Source organism: Octodon degus, unplaced genomic scaffold (genome assembly GCF_000260255.1).
Source record: "Octodon degus isolate 3935 unplaced genomic scaffold, OctDeg1.0 scaffold00022, whole genome shotgun sequence".
Taxonomy (NCBI): Eukaryota; Metazoa; Chordata; class Mammalia; order Rodentia; family Octodontidae; genus Octodon; species Octodon degus.
In genome coordinates this window covers 21,265,989-21,289,584 of record NW_004524598.1, presented here as the reverse complement: position 1 = coordinate 21,289,584, position 23,596 = coordinate 21,265,989, and the positions used below count along the sequence as shown (strand labels likewise).

The following is a 23,596-nucleotide window of genomic DNA, read 5'->3' as shown; positions in this document are numbered from 1 at the left end:
AAAATGAAGTGTAGAGGACACTAACACAGAACAAACTGGGAATCACACAGCTGAAAGCAATGAATCAATGGATTCTGAAATAAACAAAGAAACAGCTGCAGAAAGATATAGAGGAACTCAGATTGGAAATGAAAAAAGAAATCCCTGAATTAATAACATCTGCAGTAAAGAATCAAATGCAGAAACATATGGAGGAAAACCAATGCCCACCCAAAACAAGTGCAAAGGACACTAGCTCAGCTCAAATGCATGAATTAATAGCGCTGATAGTAAATAGGCAACAGCAGAAAGTCATAGAGGAACTCAGAGCAGAATTCTTTACTAGCTCAGCTCAAATGTACAAATTAATAGCCTTGATAGTAAATAAGCAACAGCAGAAAGTTATAGAGGAACTCAGAGCAGAATTATTTTCTGAAATAAAAACAGAATTCTCAGAACTCATAGCATATGAAGTAAAGAATCAATTACAGAAACATAGGGAGGAAACCCAATCTGAAAAAAAACTGTAGTAAAAGAATTTATAACTGCTTCTAAAGAAGACATTGATTAAAAAAAGAGGAGATTAGAAAAATGACAGATTCCTTGAATGAGCAATATAGGAAAGAAATAGATTGCGTGAAGCAGAGTCAAAGAGATATAGAGGAAATTAAAATCTCAATCACAAGCTTGCAAAACTGTTTAAGTGAAAGTGAAAAAAGAGTTTCAGATCTTGAAGACGCTGGTGCAGCTAGTGAAAACGTAAGGAAGGTCTCTTAAAAACAACTAGGATGCAGGAAAGAATAATCCATCACCTGCAAGATGATGCAAAGATGAACAATGTGAGACTAATAGGCATCAGTGAGAAAGAAGGAGTCAATACAAATGATCTGCATATGTCGAGCCATCTTACATCCCTGGCATGAAACCTAGCTGGTCATGGTGTGGGATCTTTTTGGTGCTTTGTGGCATTGCCAGTATCTTATTAAGAATTTTTACATCTATGTTCATTAGAGAGAATAACCTGTAATTCTCAGGTTGAATGCTTGTCTCTTAGGGGATCAGGATGCAGGCAGCTTCTCAAAATGATTCTGGAGGTACTCTTCACTTTCTGTTTTATTAACGAGTATGAGGAGTGTTGGTGTTTCATGTTCCCTGAAATCCTTACAGAGCGTCTCTGTAATTCCATCAAGTCCTGTCCTTTTCTTGATAGTGTTTTTATAACTGCCTCAACTTCATTGCTTGCCCTCAAATTGTTCATTATTTATGTTTTCTTTGTTCAGTTTTGATAATTCGTGTATGTTTTGGAATCTCTCCATTTCTTTGTAATTCTCCATGTGCTGAGCATATATGTTTTTGAAGTGGTTGTGAATAATTTTCTTGATTTTGATGGTTTTTGTTGTGATGTTTTATACCTAATTCTGTTGATTTGTCTTTCTTTTCTTTTTGGTAAGACTGACTAAGGTGTTATGTATTTTGTTTACTCTTTCCAGCTTTTTGATTCATTTTTATTTGTAGGTTGTTATTATTCTGGGTTTCAGTGGTTTCTGCTCTGATCTTTGTCATGTCCTCCCTTGTCTCAGCTTTGGATTTGGATTCTTCTTTTTCTGGGACTAGAAGTTTATCTGTTTGGGGCTTTTTCTGTTCTTCTAAAATGTATTTAGAGTTGACAACGTTTACTCTCAGGACAGTTTTCGTTGTCCCTTAACTTCTGGTATGTTATACTGGCATTGTCATTTAATTTGGGGATTGATTTTAATTTTCTTTTCATTTCTTCTGTGACCCATTCAAGAGTGTATTTTTACTTTCTGTGATAGATGGTAGGCGTGATATAATTTCTTTTGCATTTACTGAGGAGCAGTTTGTTAACTCGAGTGCTGTAAATTTGGGGGAAGTGTGAGGAGCTGCTGAAGACAGTGTGTCATCTACTGCTGCTCAGTTCATGTCTGTTAAGTCCATTTGTTAAATGTTTTATTCAACTCTAATATATTCTTGCTGAGTTTTTGCTTAATTATCTATTTGTGATGGTGCAGTACTGGATCCCCATTATAATTGTAGTGATATTTATCTGACCTTTTATGTCTTTTAGTGTTTGCTTTGTGCATATGCATGTCTCGCTGCATATATGTCCATAATTGTTATCTCTTCTTGTTGAATAGTTTTGTCAGCTAGTATGTAATGCCCCAGTTTTCCTCTTTTGATTGCCTATGGCTTCAAGCTGACTTTCTCTGAACATAGGATAGTTACCCCTGCTTGTTGTGAGATTCCAATTTCATGGATTTTTTTTTTATCCTTTGAGTTTAAGTCTATGAATTGCTGTTTGTTTTAAATGCTTCTTGTATGAAGCTGACTATTGAATTGCATTTCTTGATCCGTTCTGCTACTCTGTCTTTTGGTTGGTGAATAAATCCATTTACATTGGTATTTTTTATTAGTAGGTGTTGATGTATGTCTGCCATTGTATTATTTCCTGCTGCTGGCCTGCCTTCCTTCCCTTCTACTTAATCAATACTCCTACCTAGTATATTCATTTTATTCAGCTTTTTTGGTTTTATTAGCTTCTAAGATAATTTTTGGAGTGTTGGCTTGGTGGTTATGAATTTTTTAGATTCTTTTTGTCATGGAAATAATATTTCTTTATTGATTTTTGAAAGATATTTTTGTAGTGTTTAATGGTTTGGTTTTAATTTTTTTCTTTTGTTATTCAAAACTTCACTTGCAGCGCTCCTTGCCTTTATTGTTTGCGTTAAGAAGTCTGTAGTAATACTGATGGCTTTTCCTTTGTGGGTGACCGATTCCTTGCTTTTCTTTAGAAGCCCTCAAGATTCTATTACTGTGTTAGATTTCTGGTATTTTAATGAATTATGTGGCATTAAGAGGTTTTATTATTTTTATTCCATTTTATTTTATTTTTTGTGGTACCAAGGACTGAGCTCAGGACCTTATGCTTGCCAGGAAGGCACTTATTCTACTGAACTAACTCTCCAGGCAGGAGTCTTTATTATGTTTTATTAGATTTCTGTGTGCTTCATTTAACTGTATGTTAAATTTTCCTCCATACCTGGAACATTTTCTGCTATTACTTTCTGCTATTATTTGTTACACGTTTTTGCTATTACTCTAACCAGGTTTAATGCCCTTTATGTTGTCTTCTGATTTTTCATTAATTACAATTATGTTTACATTAATCTCCTTTGAGTCTTTTTGGAATTGGTAGTCTTTTAGGAGCTGTTGGATCCATTTTTTTATGTTCTCTTGATTTTTTCAAAGTATCTCTCATGGATTGATCATTGTGTATAGTCCTGTCCTCAAGATCTGACACACTATCTTTGCACTGGTTGGTTCTACTTCCTGTACATTTGGTGTTTTCGAACTCCAGGATTTCTATTTGACACTTTTAGTGGTCCCTTATTCTTTTCTATGCTGGACATTCATGGTTCCTCATTGTTATGCCATGTTGTCAGAGTCCTACCAGACTTCTACTCGGCCTGCTTTTTCAGCTTTTGTCTCTGCTGCTCTCCTGTGGATGCTGCAGTCCAGTTGCTTTTGCAGCTTCACATGCTTTTGCATGTGTAGAGTTCTTTTGCTCTTCCCACTTCCCTGTCTCCCATTCCTTTAAACCCGATAACTGCTACTCATACTTTAGGTCCCAGCCTTTTAATCCTTGGTCCCTCACTATTACTGTTAGGACTATGCATCTTCCCTTCTACTAATTCATACAGTTTGTGCCTTTTCTTACTTGTGTAATGATGTTTAATATCCGTATCCTTCATAACATATTCTTTACAAGGGTTAGGTCTGTGTCTCTTTTATTTATTTCAACAATGGATTAGCACATGTGTGACATAGCAAAGGGGTAATAGATAATAATTGAATGTGCTTCATTTCCCCTGGGCTTTACTCTTAAGTCCACGTTTATCTACATAGTTATGTAACAGTGAGCACGCTTCACCAGGAATAGAAGCACAGTGGATAAATGGCTGAAACTCTGAAACTACTTAGAGCCTTGGGCAGGTGCAGGGTGTGGGTGGGTAGGTATTAGGGATTCTGGCCAGTGGGAATTATGAGGAACTTAGCACACCATTACTCAGAGATGGCTGAGAACTAGAAGGACAGGGAAACAGACACAGCTTTCCTTGCGTTGATGTATCCCCCAGGCCTTACCATGGTGGTTCTGATTACTGCGTCAGAAGAAATTTCAAAAAGCCTTCAAGTCTACTCTTTCCTTCCATCACCCAGATCAATCCTATCAGTTCATTTACTTCAATGTGTAAAAATGCCTGGATTTCACTTAGTGATTTTTTTGTCACACATCACAGTGTCTTGCCGAGGCTCTTGAGATTTGCTGAGTGCAAAAATGCAGAAAGTTTTGGTCTCTTGGAGTGCTTTGCTTTATGCACTGCAGCGATGCTTCAGCTCACGAACTTGATTCTACAATTCAGGTTGCAGACTGAGCTGTCTGAGAAATAAATTCAGTGATTTGGTCCAGGGTTGACTTTAATAGGGAAATTTGATTTGGTTCTCTTCAGTTCAGTTTGTGGCCAGAATCACAGAAATAATATTTTTTAAGTTTTATTTTTTCTATTTTTTAATGTATTTGGTATAGGGTCTCACTATGCAGCTTGAACTTGTGGTGATCCTCCTGTTTTCAGCCTCCCCGCGTTGGGATTATAGGCTTGTGCCACCATGCCTGGTCTCAGTAGCCGGCTCAGCACACCCAGGGGTGGGGCTGGCGTGGCATGTAGTAACCAGGATCGAACTCTGCTCTCTGCGCTTGCTAACGCAGGCACTTAGTCCACTGATCTATCTTGCCAGCTCTATGGAAAAAAAAAATTCATGAAACTAGGCACCACTGTATTCTCTTGGAGACTTCTAGACACTTCGTATTAAAGAGGCATTGACTGTAAGGATGAGGACTTTCATCTTTTGACAAAGCAATACGGAGCTATTTTAGAGAACTGGGACATTGTGCAGACACTATAGAATGTATGTTATTGTTAGACTATGTGAAACTATGAATAAGAGTTCTATGGAATTTTGTAAGTTCTGAGACAATCTCTGTATTCAAGAAGAATGGAATTGATTTGGAAAATCCTACATTGTGTTGAATACATGTGGCTTGTTAAAATTCACAGAAACACATATGTCTTTAGGACACTCTAAGAACATGGAAAGTGTAATTATCAAAGGCACTGAACATTTCTATGGAAATTATTTTGTATTGATATAGACAATAAGCACTGTACAAACTTAGGAACATAACATATAGACTGCTTTGCTCTGAAATTATAAAATTGGGACAATACATGAAATATGCAGCATTTATTCAATATTTATTATATAAGATCTCTCATGCATCAACTATGAATTTATAAAATATTTTAAAAACAAATATCTTTAAGGAACTTTAATAATGTTTTGATTTTTTTTCCTCACTAGAAGAAACTATTGAAGGTTGAAAATTTCAATAATATCAAAGAAACAAAGCAGAATCTCAGTTTTTTTGACAAATTGCCTTTTCTGTTGCTAGGCAGAAATGAAAAGAGAGGATTTATTATTAAGAAAAGAGCTGATGGGGGAAATAAGCCCACTGAATACAATGCCTGTTCGTGGTGCTTGGTCGAAGGGCTTCATTCAAGAATGAGTACTTCATATTTTCGCTCCAAGGCTAAAGTGCAAAAATATATTCATTTTTCATAAGTTGGTCTCAATTTTTTTAAGCAAACAAATAAAAATGAAATAGGAGATAAGGTTGATACCTACTTTGGCTTTGACACAAATTATAACATGCAAAATTTAATAATTCGATCACTTGAGAGTTACTAGTTGCAGCCTTGTCACAGAGGAGATCATGTCCACATATTCACCACTAGAGTTGGACCGGGCTTTAATCCTCCAGTTATGGATCTGTCCAGATTCACTAATGATGAGCCCAGGCATAGGACCATGTGGCTAAAGCCAAAGTGTAACATTTTAACTCAAGCATAGAAGAAAATATGCTTTTTTTTTTTTTTTTTTTTTGGTGGTACCAGGGATTGGACTCAGGACCTCGCGCTTGCCGAGCAAGTGCCTATTCTACTGAGCTATCTCTCTGGTCTCAGAAAATATGCTCCTAATTTTTAGGTTTTCTGAGAAATACAGAATTTAGGTATTTTAAGATTTTCTCTCTTTCTTGAGACTTGACTTCTCTTGTCTTGGAGAACAAAGCAGCATGCATCTCTTTTCAAATGGTAACACAGCCTCTGACATCTTTGGGGCCTTACAGAGGCCCTATTTCTGGATGAAAAACAAAGCAAGCCTGCTAAGAAAGGAGGCGCAGGCTCTCTCTATTTTCATGAAAATAACCACACTTTTGGACATTTTTCTTTTAGAATTTGGGTTGCAGTGGATTGATCTGACATAGTTGGCAATTTTACTTAAAAACCTTTCTACTAAATAGATTCAAAATATTTTTGAAGAACAGATGGTATAGACTAGAGGAAGAGATAAACATTGTATGCTAAACATTTTATTGATCAATTAAAATATCATAATTTAGAGTGTTGATTCTACTATGCAAATGATGCATGTCTGTATGTGATTGAGAAAGACACTGAGTGTGTGTGGAAGGTGGAACGGGGATGTGTCACACAAAAGTCAACGGGTCTCTTCCTGCTGGGTAAGTGATTTTATTCTCTTTCATTTATTCTCTCTTCTCTCTTTCTCTCTGTCCTTACACACACACACACACACACACACACACACACACACACACAGAAACACACACGCACAACCACACCAGGTAAATGGGTAGCAGATGGTTCTTTGTGAAGGTTTTAGGAAACTGACTCTCAGTCTTGAGTCTCATGCCTCTGGGCACTTTGCAAACTGTCTCTTCTGCCTATTTTTAAGACCAGTTTGAAAAAATGATATGCAAAATAGAATTAGAAAACCACCTGTGAGGATTTGATGCAAAAGGCGGCTATAAAATTTGCAGGTCTCTGAAAAGAGCTGCTGCAGAAAGACCGCACCCTTTATCTTCTAGTCAGTTTTGCTCCACTTTCTACAAAGGAAGGAAGACTTACCAACCAAGTGCCTTCATTTCCATAGATGGGTCCGCTTCATGCTAACTCTTAATCACATGAATCTTTCATCCCTGGAATGAGATACATGTGAGAGTTTCTACGACTTTTGGAGTCTACTTCCCTGGAGTATCAGCCGTATTTATAAATTATGACAAACTTATAATTTATCATGAATAAACTTCGCTTGGCTGAAGCGTTAGATTCCCCCCAAATTAAATAAGACTGCAAAGAAAACACTACAAACCATGGTGTAAAATGTATATGAAAAATATTTTAGGTAGTCACTTTTAAGCTGAAAATTTTCTGTTTTAAAAAAAGGAGGGTTGGATCTGATAATAATGATTTGAGTGGTGTTAAAACTCATATTTCTTTTGGTTCACTTACTTTTTCATAGGGCAATATGGCAGTCAAGATCAAATGTAGAAAGAAACCATTAATACGGAAAGTACAGGAGAACGGCAAGCGATGAGGGGTCTGTGTCCATCCTGCTCTGCCTGTGCGTGCCCTGGTCTAGCTCAGAAGTCTTCACTGCACCCTAACACAGTGCAGGCTGTCGCTCTGACATTGGGGAGGGGCTTGTCATGGAGGCTGTCCTCACCACCTCTGTTATGGGGCCTGATACAGCACATCACATGCATGCAGTGGCTCCGCCGCCCCTCAGTTATTTCTGTGACCCCCTCATATTCCCGGGATCTGTGCCCTTTGCCTTGTCCTCATTTGTAAGGATCCAGACAAGTGTCAGACTCTTGGAATGCTATGCGGTAGTGACCTTGAGTCTCAAACTTGGCTCGAGAAAGTAGGGAGCTTGAATCTAGTGTTGAAATTACACGTGGGGCTCTGTAACTATAGCTGTCAAATTCTCGCTGATGGAAAAGAAGCCCTAGCCCTTTGTCAGAGACATCTGTCTTCTGATTTGGGTCAAGTTTTCTAGTCTAGAAGTAGCTAATGCACGTAAAAGACTGCATCTTCTTTTTTTTTTTTTTTTTTTTTTTTTTTTTTTTTTCTGTTGTTGTTGCCATTACATTTGGAGCATGGGGCAACTGAGTGTTCAGTTCTTCTTGGTGTTTAGTTTCTGATGTTTTTCCTAAAGCTTTGCCACTCTAATTGTCACAGTAGAACACTTTCAGAAACAAAACCACACATTTCTTGGCAAGGATGCTGGGATCAAGATGGTGGGTGTTTAGTGCTTGATGGATGAATGAGTGAGAAGAGGGAGTAATTCGGAACCAGGAAGCACCCACTCCATGGCTGGTCCTGGACCCCTTTGGGGGGAACCAGTCTTTAATTACATCTGCAACTCATTAATGCTTCTTGGAGCCTCTTTCCAGATCAGCTTCCCCACAGGCCTCCTGTGGAGCAGTAGAGATTCCAGATGGTTCTCTCCATATGCCAGGGCTCATTCTCTCAAGTAGGCTACATTGGTCATTGACAGAGGGGGACGAGAGGACCGCGGCCAAGTGGGGACAAGGTGGAGCGCGCTGTGCCACAGTTAAATTAGAAGTGTCCATGGTTAGTGTTCCCTAAGTGGTCTATAATGATGCCTCTGAAATATGTTGCGTGACTCCACAGAGCTATGCTACTTCTAGAAAAAAAATCAAACTTTAATTCCACCTACATTTTATTGGAAATAACTCATATTATTGCAGCATGTAGCCTCCTGATACCAATTCCCACCTAGAAGAAAGAGCTCACCTCCACTGCTGCCACCACAGCTCAGAACTGGTCAGTCTGTGCTGGCAGCTGGTCTGCTCTGGGGACTCCATTGGCCTGGATTCTTTTGCTTGTGTTATTGTAATCCTGTTGCGACTACAAGGAGAATCCCCCTGCTAAACATGTTATAGGACTTATATTTATTCAACTTTGGCAGAACTGTGCAATAACAGACACACTGGTAGGCTGCAATTTGGAGCAGCTGGTGATGAAGACGGGAGCAGCCTTCATAGGACCGAAGGCTGCGGAGTCATTCCAACACTGTTGCGCTGTGCTCACTTTGTTTACCTCTTTGTCTGATGGCGGAGTGCATGCCCTCCACCTTGCCAGGTTCGGCATGTCCCGGGAAAGAGGAAGAGAAACAAAAAAGGTGAATAGATGAATCGAGGGCATTTAGAGATGAAAGGTCCGGCATCAAAATGAATGAGATTGATGCTTCCGCTCCACCTTCATCCTGCTACTTTTCCCTGAGAGCCACTGGACTATATGGGCCCGTGTATGTTTTGTTGGCTGTTCAAGACTACGAGAGGCTGGATAGTATTCTGCACTCTGAGAACACAGAAATGGGGGTGACCGGCAGCGGTGTCTGTCCTTACGCAGGTCTGACGGTTAATCTCTTAACTGCTGGGAAATTTGTGCTGTAGTTGGAGAGGGTAGAGCTATTAGAAAGAAAAAAAAAGCTTTTCCAGGAGGGGTATGTGATAAGGACCAGAGGGAGAAATCCAAACATTCATATTTAAGCTTAGAAGTGTTTGCACAGTGTTTACTGCTGTGTGTGTGAGACACTGTGTGCAGGGGCCACATGGGTGACAGAGAGCATGTATTGCATCAATTCTATTATTTTGTGCAACCAAGTTTAGTAGCTCATAATTGGTGAAATGGGCTATAGTTTCGGATAGAAAATGCCCACTTGTTTGTTTATTTACTTACGTATTTTTGGTGGTACCAGGGATCGAACTCAGGACCTTGCACTTGCTAGGCAAGCACTTGTACCACTGAGCTATCTCCCCAGCCCCGAAGTCCACTTTTATAAAGCTCTTGTTTTTAAAAGTGTTTGCTTTACATGGCTTTTATCTTGAAACCAAAATCCCACATGTGAGCACCAAATCTAGAACATTCTCTTGCTATGTCACGCTTTTGTCGGAACGTTTTGAAAAGCACCGGAGGTAAGACTGAGATGCGTATTATTTATTTAGTCTGCTCATCCATTATCAGTCAATAACGAGTTCTTAAATTTAAAGTACGTAGGAGACTAACTCAACAGATGGGTACAACATTGATTTAGTGTCTTTATGTTACACATGTGGGGGACTCCAAAAAAGTCAGCAGAGACGTGATGTGGGGAAAATGGTAAATCAGTGCACACCAGTGTGGAAGTGTCTGGGACACAGTGTGTCTCCAGGAGTACATGCTGGCTGTAATCATCATTATTTTACATTTCCTCAAACATGCGACTTGGGACAGCTCATGCGGCTCTCTCAATAATTCGTCAACATTGTCCCTACCCAAGGAGACCAGAAAAAAGATTACCAGGAAGAAAAAGTAAACAGCCTCCTTGCCTAATACTCGGAGAGAAAAAGGTCATTATACTGACCACCTGCTTAGCGGGAGTTAGTGTGTCGCACACAGTAATGTATGTGTGTGATTTAAAGAATGTATTTTGTGTGCTGAAGTATTATGAAGGTGTCACTGGAGTGTGAAGAATGAGTTGCACTTCTGTCTCTGTCTGTCTTTCTCTGTGTGTCCGTGTGTGTGTCTGTGTGTCTGTCTGTCTCTCCTTCCCTCCCAGTTGGACACAGAGCAGTTGTTCTCAAAGTCTGGTCTCGGTACAGTGTCATTAGCACCACCCACTGTCCATTAGGATGTAAGCTACAGTTCACCTCTGATGATGAGCCATTCCCAGGATCCTCCCTGGCTACACCCAGGCCTCTGCCTGCATCTGATTGGCTGTCACTGATGGTGACAGAAAGAGGCTGGAAACTAGACTCTCACTGAATCCAAGAGGCAAATTCTGGTCCCAGGGTTTCTGTGGCAGGATTCATGGTGATTTCTATAACTAGGGAAGCAGGCAAGGGCTAAAAAGACAATTGTGTAAGAAATTGATTTCTTGGGCTGGAGAGATAGCTCAGTGGTCTAAGCATCTGCCTGACAAGCATAAGGACTGGAGTCTGATTCCTGGTATTGCGTGTCCTACTGGCCCCAGAAGCACGGGCACAGCATGTGGGCTCCTGAAACCAGGCACAGTGGTGAACTCCTGTAATCCCAGGCTGGGGAGGCTGAGATAGGAGGATTGCTATGAGCCCACACTGTGTAGTGATACCCTGTATCAAGTAAATAGTTTTTAAAAAGTTAATTTTCTTGGACATGTCCTTTAGAACAGGAGGGCACGCTAATTCCTAGAATGAGAAATGAGATTATGTTAAGAAGAGAGCCTCAGAAATCATGGCATATGCCAGTGAAGATTGTAGCTTTAAAGTTAAGGAGAAACACTTACTTGATGTCTTTAATTTATGTCAAGTAACCCCTAAGCTTCAGAAAGTAGCACTTAATACATTGGCATAGATGAACTATTCGCTGTTTTAGTTGAGAAGTTGTATTTATATATTACTTTATTGTTAATTTCAGACAAAAGCTATGATTATTTCCCTTCAGATATATGGAAATGGCTTCTCTGAAAGGAGAGGTGAAGAATTCTGTCTTTAGGTTGCTAATGAGCTGTATTAGCCAAAAAACGGGCAGCAGAGCATGCGGTGAGGCGTGGGGCCCAGAGCGCCCTTTCCTTGCCTTGTGTAGGGTGAGCTAGAGAATTTGACAGTTTAGTAGTACTATATCGCTATTAATTAGTGCAGTCTACTAAGTCATTTCACCCTTCCCACACCCTATGAAGAAAATGCTTTTATTTCTACTTCACAGAAGAGATAACTTAGGTAGAGTTGTTAGTCTACACATGTATTTAGTAGCAGGGCTGAGATTTACATCCAAATAATCTATCTTTATGGAATGAGATTAGTGCCACAATGAAGGAAAGGGACAAAGGGTGGGGAGCTCAGAGGGCTGTAGGCTTGCAGCATGAGTCAAACCTTCTGGCCCCAACATTTGTTGTGTGAAGCAATGACAATACTTACTAATCAAGGTCTTTTAAATAAGACTTTTCCGCTGACAGGTTATGTGTCTTTCCCGGTGCCGCAGGCCCTGGCATAGGCTGCAGTGTCAGTAGCTCCTGAATTCCTGGAAGACCCCGGAAAAACCACCAAAGAGAGAAGGTGATTCTTGTTTTAGGTATACAACTGAGCAATATCCTTTCCTTTGCAGACAAGACTGTCCTCGTGGACACCGATCTGCCAGTCCTCAAGGGCCTTTACGTTCTGGGGACTCTAGAGTTCCCTGTGGACAGGAGCAATGTTCTGAGCGTGGCGTGCCTGGTCATTGCAGGAGGGGAGCTGAAAGCGGGTGAGTGACGCAACCAGGATTCCAAGCACAAAGGCAGGGTTCTGGGCTGGAAGGGCAGCATTCGATCCGGGGGGTCCACTCTTTAGCAGAGGCAGGGAGGGTGCAGGCAGGCAGGGAGCTTAGCAGAGGTGGGTGGAGGTGGCTTCTACTGCTCACCTTATTTTTGAGCCTCCAAAGGCTGCTAGCGCTAGCAAAGGGGCTAGAAAACAGTAAGTGCTGGGAGGCAGAGGTTGTCCGGTGAGGCAGCAAAAGGTGCTCCCGAGGCCAAGGATGTGTAAGCTGGACTGTGTGTGGAGTGGTGTATTGACCAGACCTGGCATGGTGGCCTACTGCCATTAAAGAACAACGACCAAAGAACAACTTCAGCAAAACAGCAAAACAAAAAACTGAGGTGTTGTAAGTAGACTATCTGGTTGGAAGTATTGTAGGCAATAAGTGTGAATGTTGGAGAGGTGTATGTCTGGCTCCCAAAGGGACTGTCTTCCAATGTAGGAAGGCATTGTACTTTGCCTGAAATGGAAAAGATTAAAAGAAGAATTCTCAGAAACAATAATGCATTGTCCCGGAGAAAGAAACCTCTGATGAGAGGGAGATCATTAGATGTCGTTGTCCGCTTTCCTCTCCGTTTTAGTATCTCTGGTAGGACAGCATGTGGTGCTTAACTATTTGCACGAAGCTTGCATGATTATCAAAAGATTCCTGGAGTATTATGGCCAACCTCTTCCTGAAAACTTGCAGTGAGAGCAAAATTTAAAACTTTTGAGGCAGTTTTGCTTCCACTGATTAAAATCTCATTGGAATTCTCCTCTTACTAATCAAATCTCCCTTTAGTTTCTGCAGCTTTAGGTTGAGCCTTCCAAGACAAGTAGAAAGCCCTCTCTCTATCGCTTTCTAGCCACACTACCTTGAATGTTGTTTTTTTCACATGTTACATTATAATTCTTATTTTTTAAGAAATGTCTCAGAGCTATTTACTACCGTTTTCGAATTTTATATTTCCAGTATACTATATACAACTAGAATTTTTAGAAACTTATACAGAAAAATATAAGTATTCATATTTCTAAATGTAAATATAATCACAATTAATATTTTGTTATTATTCATACTTATTGCCTACAATAGTTCCAACCATAGTTAGTATTTGTTATTATAGTTTGTTTTACTTCAAAATAATTTTCCTACACATATTCACACACACACACACACACACACACACACACACACACTTTAGAGCATAGAGTCCACAGTATGACAATCTTTGGAGAGTATATGGACGATGTAAGAATCTCTCAAATCCATTAAAGACACAATTTTAATAGTTTCACTTTTTTATAATACATCGATGTAGGTATATCATGATCATTTAACCATTCCTCTCTCGTCAAATGTCTAGATTATTTCAGATTCCATCTGTGTAACCCACTCACCATGTCCATCCTAGAAACTGTCCCTGTTTCAATCTTCCTTACCTTGGGATAGACTTTTATAAGTGGAGTTAATGGGCCAGGGATAGGAACATACTTTCCAGGACTTTTTTTTTTTAAACACTGTGAATTTTATTCTTATGTTGCCAGCATCATTATAGGTAAGTAAATAAATAAATCTTTGAAAACAACTTCCCTGAAATTCATTATTTTTTAAAAATAATTTTATTGAGAAACAAATAGCAATGAGACAGTTTCAAAACCAATTACTAGCACAGTTTCAATACTTAATACATTGCATATTGTTGTCTTAGTGGTTATTCATTGCACAAGACACAGACATGATATCCTGTCCACAAACACTATTAGAACAAATCTCTCTATTCAATGATCCAAGAGAATGCAGCTGTGTATCTATCCTAACTATTTTGAACATGCAGATACAAAATAGTAATTCATTTGTATCTCCCTTTTTGTTTAGTTTTGCCAGAGAAGGATATTCCATTGTCATTTAAATATTGTAGGTGCCTGAATTCAGCAAAATATTCCAATATAGTCCTGTAGTCCATAATATTAGTGGGTTTTCTGTAAGACTGACAATGACAGAAGTTATTGACTTGGTCAGGGGGATGGTTTAGTGGAACAAATGCTTGCCTGGCAAGTGAAAGGGCCTGAGTTCAATCCCTGGTTCTGCCAAAAAAAGAAAAAAGAAAAAAAAAAAGAAGTTGTTGGATTGAGCCTTTTACAGCTCAGCATATTAATATGGCTTTACTTTTTATACTTTGTTTTATACTTTGATGCTGGATGGTTAAGATCAAGATAAAGCAAGACCTATATAGCAAGAAATGTAACTTTTGTATCTGACAAGGTCAGTCAAATACCCTCAGGATTTACCCTGAAACCCTGTACCGCAGTTTGTAGAACCTTTGTCATTGGTTTGTCAGTAAACACATCTTTGTTCTAATTTCTCTGAAATTAAAAAGTCAAGGGGAAAGATAGATTCTCTGTGGGGCCTACCTATTCCGACCAGCACAGGATTTAAGTCAGATAACTTGGGACCAAACCCACATAAGCACTCACTTTCTGTTTGATCTCAAACAAGTCATCTTAGGTTCTTTATCTACAGCAAGGCCAGATAACTCCGGAACCCCCTTCAGAGGTATCTTACAATCATTAAATGCAACAGCTCATGTTAAATGCTTGGCATATGGCAAATATATAATAAATGTAAATTTATGAGCTGGGATCCAATAAAATAGATGTCACACAACTTGGACAATTGGAGGAGATTTGAGGTAAAAGAACTATACCTAAGGCTAGTAAGGCAGACTATCCCTAGCACCCCTTGCAGTAAAGGAGAGAGCGAAAGCAGCTGTTACTGAATCCAGAGATGGGGTAGAAAGTGATGAGGACAGATGGTCGCTAGAGAATGGATGCCGTTGTGTGGCTAGGACTTAGTCAACTGTGGGGTGACCTCTGTGGTGAATACCCTGTCCTCTCTCTGGCCTCCCACTACCACATGGTCGCACTTGACTGGACATCTGAGGAAGAGAGCCACCATCTTGGAGTGCATGTGGACCAGAGAATGGTGGGGCAGCCAGCAGGGCAGAGGAGCCCAGGGTGTGGGAAGGAAGGCGGCAGCAGGACGCGTTGGCTCCCAGCCACGTGCACAGATGCAGCTCTCTTACGAGTACCGGCCAGGACTCAGTGGATGTTTTGGTCATGTCAGGCTGTCAGGCCTGCCAACTACATTGTCAGCTCAAATTCTTCCTGTTCTGTGTAAGCCTTTACTTTGTCGCTCTATGTTTCACACTTGTGTGGGGTTTATTTCCTCTCGGGATTCAGGTGAACTTAGTGTGCTACTTATTTCATCATCTGATTATTTCAGTATATCTGTGCATACTCGGAAAATGCTTTTAGATGTTGGCCTTTCCCGCCTGTTAGTCCTTTTTATTCAGTTGTTTAATATTCTGTAAGATCCTCTCCTGATTATTTTCTAGAAATACTTAATGAAACTGGCCCCTGTTTTGTTACTAGAAAACTTATTTCAGGTTGGCATCTTTCACTGCTAATTTTGATCTTTTAAAAAAGTTTATTTTTTGGGTTTCTTTTTTTGGGATCCCTTATTACAGAGTGTTTAAATTGAATTCTAAAAGTCTGGACCTTTGAGAGGGAAAAAACCCCCACAATTTTCCAGTTTTGCTTTATGCATTTCAAACCTTGTTTTTAAATTTCTCTACTTCTGACTATATTTTACCCATCGTTAGACAACAGTAGATCCTTTTTCTTTGTGTTCTATCCATGTTTTCCAAGCCTAGAGCTTGCTTACTGGAACCCATCTGCCCAATGCTATGTGCGTTATGCCCGAAGGAAGGCTTTCAACCCATCTGTCCAATTTTACCACACCCTACAGAAATCCCAACATGAAATAGATAATGTGACTAGTTAGTAAACAAACTTAATAGATGTGGACGCTGGCGTGGAGTGCTGCCAGATAGTGTCTGCTATCTGATGCCATTTGATCCAAGTCCTGAAAAAGCAGACTGTACTTCTAGGTGGTCCTGCTTCTGAGGTGACTGGTGCTAGCAAGAGCTGTCAGTTGACTGCTAGCAGAGTGGAATCATAGGCTGCTACAATTTCAAGGAAACCCAAGATCCAAGCTTTGCTTACAGGGCAACGTTGAATAACAAATGCCAAACTCAATTTTGTTCTTTGTTCAGGGCTTGTCTCATTAGTCTGGTAGAGCACTAGAGAGAAGCGTGGGCATCTCAACTGCATGTTGCCCCTTGCCCTGTGATCACTGTGTGCCTCCCTGTGCCAAGTGCCCTGGAGATAGCAGGGGTGCAAAATCTCAGACTGGGATGCCTGGTCCGAGAGAGGAAGGCGATAAGAGTAGAGACACAAAGGTAAAAAAGCCATGGGATAAGTCACATCTTTTAACCAGGAGAAGGTTTGAAGGTGAAGGAAGACATCTGAAAAGGCATGGATTTGTAGATCAGCATGACATTTTTCAAAAAATTGTAAATATACGTTATGTGTGCCCCGGAATGGTAGTGGCAGATGAAGTATCTTTGCCCTACCAGCCCTACTCATAAAAACAGTAGGTAGATACTGGATAATTTTCTGCAAGAATGTTACATGCCTATATGAAAGGAACAGTTAATGTTAATTTTTTTTTTTTTGGATCAATTTTACCTGGTGATTCGAACAACTACTTTGAAGATAACAGCATATGATATGACAGCCATTGTTGATTTCCTACCATCTTGTTTTGAAACTGTATACTTTTTAATGTTTCTTTTTCTTTTTTATTCTCTTTAAAATAAAAAAAGAATGTTACATGCTTAGAGCTGTAGAGATCACTCCTGGTCACTGGAGGAGAATGTTATTAAGGGGCACAGTGAAAAGGGACAAAACTGCACATGTGTTTCAGGAAAGAGATCAGAACCAATCAAATTAAGCTAATAGAATTAATGAGGGAAGAATCAATTAGAATGATATTAATATTTAAAAAATCACTAAAATGAGCTGGGGATATAGCTCAGTGGCACAGCACCCGCCTGGCAAACACAAGGTACTGAGTTAAATTCATGGTACGCCCCCCCCACCCCAAATCACTAAAATAGCATGGCTATTTTGGTATGAGACAAGAAGTAGTTTAGAATTCATTCTGGGTTTCAGGTTAGAAAATCCCCATCAGTATGGGCATGAGCAATGGGCCTCTGATCGCCACTCCTTAGTGTCGTGGCCCTGGGAAGGTTTCAGGGACGAGATGTCTCAGTTCCCTTAGCTGGAAATGGAGATAACAGCAACCCTGAGTTCCCAGGGTTTTAGGAAAGTGCAATGTGATAACAGTTATTAAATTGTTTAAACACCTTGGTGCACAGCACTCACCCAGCTCCACTTCACATTTCGGTGGGACTTCCCACAGGAACCGATAAAGAGCAAATAAATTTATAGAAAAGAAAGCCACAAGAGGCCTGCACTGAAGACGTGTGTGTGTCTGTGGGCTGTTAGCCTGATTCTGAGATCAAAAGTGTGAGTAATCTTAACCACATAGTGTTCGAGGAGAGGAGGAAAATGTTGAAGGCTGAAACTTTGAGTAGCAGCAAACTTAGCAGGATAGAAAAGGAAGCCGAGATCAGGAAGGAGAATAAAAAAGAAGCTGGACCATAGACAGGAGGAAAACGAAGTGGTAGAAATGACATCTTAGTACAAAGGAACGTATGAAGAAGAAAAAAAAGTGGTCAGGTGTATGAAATGTGGTGCAGAGGTCAAAAACAGGAGAAAAAGTTATCTTCCTCTTACTGTTGGTTGTTTATGATGTCTGATGCAGTCTTGATAAAAAATGTTACCTGGCGTGTAGAAAAAAAGACAAATGTGCTGCAGTTCTAAAGGTTGTGACTTTTAGTAAAATCCATGCTATCTGTTCTTTAAGAACTGCATTTTTCTGAGTTAACATATTCATAAGGATCAATGAAGGTGTTTGATATCATGGCTACATAGTAATCCTTGTTCATATACAGTGATGTCATCAAGTCTTCATAGACTTTTGTGAATAAGCTTTTACATTAAAAAATGAAGAAAATATGCCAGGTGTGGTGGCACACACCTGTAATCCCAGCACTCAGAAGGATTGTCATGAGTTCAAGATCAGCCTGGGCTACGAAGTGAGTTCAAGGCCAGCCTGAACTGCATAGCAAGACCCTGTCTCAAAATGACATATCTATCTATCTATCTATCTATCTATCTATCTATCTATCTATCTATCACATCAATCCTCTGATGAGGTGATTTTCTCGTTTCTTATCCATCTGATCTGTCCCTTCCTTTCACCCCTCCTCCCTTTGTCTTTTATCGACTGTCCATTAAGTGTCAGGCAGCATATCGGTGGAGGCTCCATTGCATGTTCTGAGGAAGCCAAGCAAGGGAATGATTCCAAGGGGTCCAGACACTGGGCACCCTCAGTTAGGCAGCTGTGAAGATCTTTCTACAGAGTCAATGTGGCCTTAGATGACAGAGACAAGCAGCACCTTTCCACCTGCAAAGATTTGGACAAGAGGGTTCCAGACAGGAAGAAAAGTTGCCATCAACGTCCAGAGGCAGGAAGGTGCTTTGCACAATGGCGAGGCACGAGGGCAGCCGCTGGACCTGCAGAGTGGTGGTGAATGGGTGGACGCTTATTGTGAATACCACCAAATCATGGTGTAGGATGAATTTTAAAATGTGCAGTACTGTATTTCTTCCCAAAGCACTAAAAAAAAAAAAAAAAAAAAAAAAGAAAAGAAAAGAAAAAAGAAAACAAAGTGCTCATTGATGCTGTTCATTAATCTTGTAGTGAGACCTTGAACACACTGTAGACCCTGCCCTAAAATAAAAAAAAAAAAAAAAAGAAAAAGAAAATTACTCAAACTGTGTTAAAAATGGTGACGTCTTAATAATCTCAGAGAAAGGCTTTAAAAAGAGAGAAATTATCTCAGGAGCTTCATGAATACAGAAACTCTAGAGACCTGGATTATAAGTGTAGTGTAGCAAGTCATTTGCCACTTCTAGAAGGTTCCCCAGTAGGACATTTGTAGATGTTATGTTGAAAGCCCCCAACTGCGTGAACCTTTTGTATAGATCAGGTAACTGACATCCAGCGTGAACCTTTTGTATAGATCAGGTAACTGACATCCAGAGCGAGTGTTTATTTATTGAAAAACAAGGCCTGGGTTAGAGAGTACTTCGGCTACTTCCGACTCTCCCCCTTTGAGCCTTTCCCCAGGGATCACTTTTACTCTGATCACTTTTACATTTTTCCTGTCTCCACTCAACAGATTTCAGTGTGTCTTTTTTTCTGGTCCATCATCATTTCTGTTGTCATTTCGGCATTCGCTGCAGGCCTGTCCTCCTAAGTGTGCTGTCCACTACACGTTGCCCTTCCATAGGACACTCGGTGTAGCCTTAGCGCCTGCTGTGCGGCAGGTTCTGGGTGGTGCAGCACGCTTGTGCAAGCCTGTGTGCACGTGCGTGTGTTTCGTGTGTACATGCAGGCGTGGACACGTCCAGGGCTGTGTTTCTGCTCAATGCTTTTCTCTTTTAACATATTTAAATTGCTACATCTGTGAGGAAGGAATTACAGTGTTAATATTTAAATGACTGCAACATAGTCTTTTAGCTTCTTTATGAAAGGAAGAAAGCAAGTATAATAGAACATCAAAAAAGCTGATTTTCTACACACTCAAATTAGTCTGTTTAGGATGGATTAAGGAATGCACGACTGAAAGGTCGATCAGTAAACATTAAATTATTGATTATTTGAAGTGCCTATGCTTTTCCCTTTTTGCTTCATGTGTAAACCCATCCTCTTCATTTCTGTCTACTCTGTTTTTTAATGATTTATTTATTTATTTATTTATTTGGTACAGGGTTTTGCTACACAGCTCAGACTTGTAGGGATCCTCCTGACTCAGCCTCCCCAGTACTGGGATTACAGGTATGCACTGCCACATTCAATTTCAGTGACCCGCCTTGGACACCCAGGGTTCTGGGGCTGGCTGGCATGTGATACCAGGGTTTGAACCCGGGCCCTTGCATTTGCCAGGCAGGTGCTTATACCACTGAGCTATCTCTCCAGCCCTCTGTCCACTCTTGGGTATTAGGCATATTGCTCCCAGGCCTCATCGTACTTGCTTTGTTAGCCTGTACATCAGTGATGTTAGCAAGATATTGACCCAAATATTCAACTCACTAGAGACTTCTCATGTTGTAATGTTAAAATCATACATGATAAATTTTCTTGTATAATTTGTAAGATTTTATAGATGGATAACCAATAATAATATTTTCTGTAATGTATTATGAAGATAATAATATAAAATGTATTATACAAATATGAATCAATATCACATTTATACAAATAAATTACACAAACATAAATTTATTACAAATAACAATAAATCATACGCGTTCATTACCAATATAAATTATACACATTTATATAACTTTTTTCAAATAACTTTCTACAATACATATTCTGATTCATATTTAAAAGTTACCAGGACCTGCCCTGACCTCCAGCTTGCACCCCACACTGCGCCATCGGTATAACTGGGGAGCTGCCGTGCACTGTATTTTTGGCTCTTTGGAAGTAGACCACGTGATGAGCTGCCCAGTTGTGCAGTAATTATATTAAAAACTTGAACTTTCATCCTAAAACTTGTCACATTTTCTTTCTCAGGGCCAGTGATGGCTATTTGTCAGGTCTGTCTGGCCTCAGTAGCCAGGAGCCGCAGGCCCTCCTTAGCACACTCCCTGGACTGTCAGAGGATGAAGCGGCAGGTGCAGGGACGCCCCTTTGCTGCCCTGGCTTGCTCAGGCCCAGAGAAGAGGAAACATCCACACACAGTTTGTGGCCTCAGAGCTGACCTTTCTGTAAGGCTCAGTGGATGGCTGAGTGCTCGGGAGCCAGGCCTGAGGGAAGTACGGGTTACACCATGTCCTCAAGCCTGAAGCCACCACGGCATTGAGGAGTCAGAGCCTTGTGTGTGATCATTTAGAAATAGCACATGACGTTAAAGAATTTATATAAATGTCCACTTTCAAGTTTAACTAATTATAAAATAATACAAATATTCAAACATTTAATGTGTGAGGATGCATTACCAAACTATCTACAAATAGATGGTTTCTAAATTAATGTGCATTAGAAGGCAATATATCACTCTTTTATACCACCTGATGTAATCAGACAGCGAGATCAAGGTGATGCAGCTTTTAAATATTGTCGCGAAAGCTTTGTATTTCATAGCTACTAAAAGTCATGAAATTCCATTTTTGTGCGTAGAGTCAATAATGGGTTGTAGACTGTTTTTATTTTTATTTATTTATTTATTTAGTTTTTCTCTTTTGCGGAACCAGAGGCTGAACTCAGGCCCTTGCGCTTGCCAGGCAAGCACTTACTCTACTGAGCCATCTGTCCGACCCCCGACTGTTTTTAAATATATGTTTCAACATGATATTAGAAGTCAAAAGATGTGTCTATTTTCAACAGATATAATTCACTCACAGGCATCACATTATACTTCTTTTTTTGCACTTTTGCATTACTATATTCATAACATTCATTTGCCTTATTGCATACACTGTGTTTACATTATTTGCTGTAAAATGTTGTAGCAAACTTAGTTGTGAGTTTTGGGGATCATCCCACAGTATATATGTCATTACACACAATTTTTGATTTTTTTTCTTCTTAGAAAATTTTCTTTATTAATTTGATTGAGAAACAAATAGCAATGAGACAGTTTCAAAACTGATTAGTAGGGCAGTTCAATAATTAATTCATTGCACATTGTTGTCTTCATAGTGGTTATTCATAGTACACGATCCAGACCTGATATCCTGTGCAAACGCCATTAGTACAAATCTTTCTTCTCCTTCATAGCATAGTGATATGAAAACGTCATAGCATCGTGGTACATGTGCACCTATGTTTAGAGCAGCACAATTTATGATAGCTAAATCTTGGAAACAACCAAGATGCCTGTCACCTGAAGAATAGACGAAAAGGATATGGTATTTTTATACAATGGAGTATTACACATCTATAAAGAATGATAAACTTGAAGCCTCTATATTTAAGTGGGTGCCACTTGAAGATATACTCATAAATGAAGTAAACCAGACCCACATGTGTAAATATCGTATAGTCTCCCTAGTGTAAGAACTTAAATATTTTATTTACTTACTTTTAATGTTTTCGGTACCAGGTCTCACCATGCAGGTTGGATTCGTACTGATGCTCCTGTTTTCAGCCTTGCTGCACTGGAATTGCAGGTGTGCGCCACCTCGCCGGGGCTCAGTCACTGGCTCCGTGTGTTCTGTGGGGAGGGGCTGCTGTGGCACGTAGTGTCCTGTGCTGGCCTAAGCAGCCACTTAGTCCACTGAGCTGTCTCACAGGCCCTTAAATATCTTAAAGAAAGTACTAATATAAATGCTTTTCTGACTTGAAAGTAGTCAACAATATTTTCCAAATGAGTGTTTCCTAAACTGTACTTTTTAAACTTGTAAACCTCTGCATCCGTGGTACAAACATTCTTGAAGATTTATCAATTTTTACTTATTATATAAAAATTATGGGACTGGAGAGATAGCTCAGCACCATATAAGGGCCTGCCTGGCAAGCACAAGGTCCCTTGTTCTATCCCTGGTACTGCATACCGTGCTGACCCCAGAACCTGGCATAGCGGTGCACGCCTGCAATCCCAGGTCTGGGGAGGCTGAGAAAGGAGGATCACTATGAGTCTGAACTGCACAGTGAGACTTGTATCAAACAGTAAAAAATAAATTATTATTTTTTATAATTAAATTGATTTTTATTTTTAAAGTATTACTTTTATAACTATTAAAGTTGATTCAGAATAACTGTGCCACATTTGATTGGCTCAGCCATAATTACCAGCTAGACTCTGCCAGCAAGAGCATTCTGGAGCCTCCGCTCTGGAGAAAACTGTGATGCAGAGCGGGACCAGGGAGTAACAGTCATGGCCCACGCAGAAGCTCAACTTCTAAGGTCATCACTATAGCATTTATTTCTAAGGGCAGGCATAAAGGGAAGAAAATGATTTGGGGTTAATTACTTTACCAATCTTGTGTAATTATCATATATTTATACAATGTCAAGATTAATTCTGATAGGAATAACAATTTTTTAAAATATTTATTTATTTGGTATAGGGTCTTGCTGCACAGCTTGGATTCATTGTGCTTCTCCCGTCTCAGCCTCCACAGCTCTGGGATTACAGGTGTGCGCCACCACACCCTGTTTCAGTGGCCTGCTTGGTGTGGGGCTGGCATGGAATGAGATACCGGGGGTCAAACCCAGGTCCTTGAGCTTGCCAGGCAGGTGCTTAGACCACTGAGCTATCTCGAAGGCCCAGGAGTAACAATTCTTTATAAAGATACTTTGTTGTTTTGAAAAAAATT

At 40.0% G+C, this 23,596-nt stretch overlaps 1 protein-coding gene across 1 annotated transcript in view; it reads left to right on the top strand.

Moving 5' to 3' along the window:
- Nucleotides 1-23,596, top strand: part of Pkhd1 (PKHD1, fibrocystin/polyductin) — a 503,959-nt gene that overhangs the window by 300,455 nt on the left and 179,908 nt on the right. The window contains 1 exon segment of the mRNA XM_023712007.1: nt 12,063-12,200. Coding sequence (XP_023567775.1) covers nt 12,063-12,200 — 138 coding nt within the window.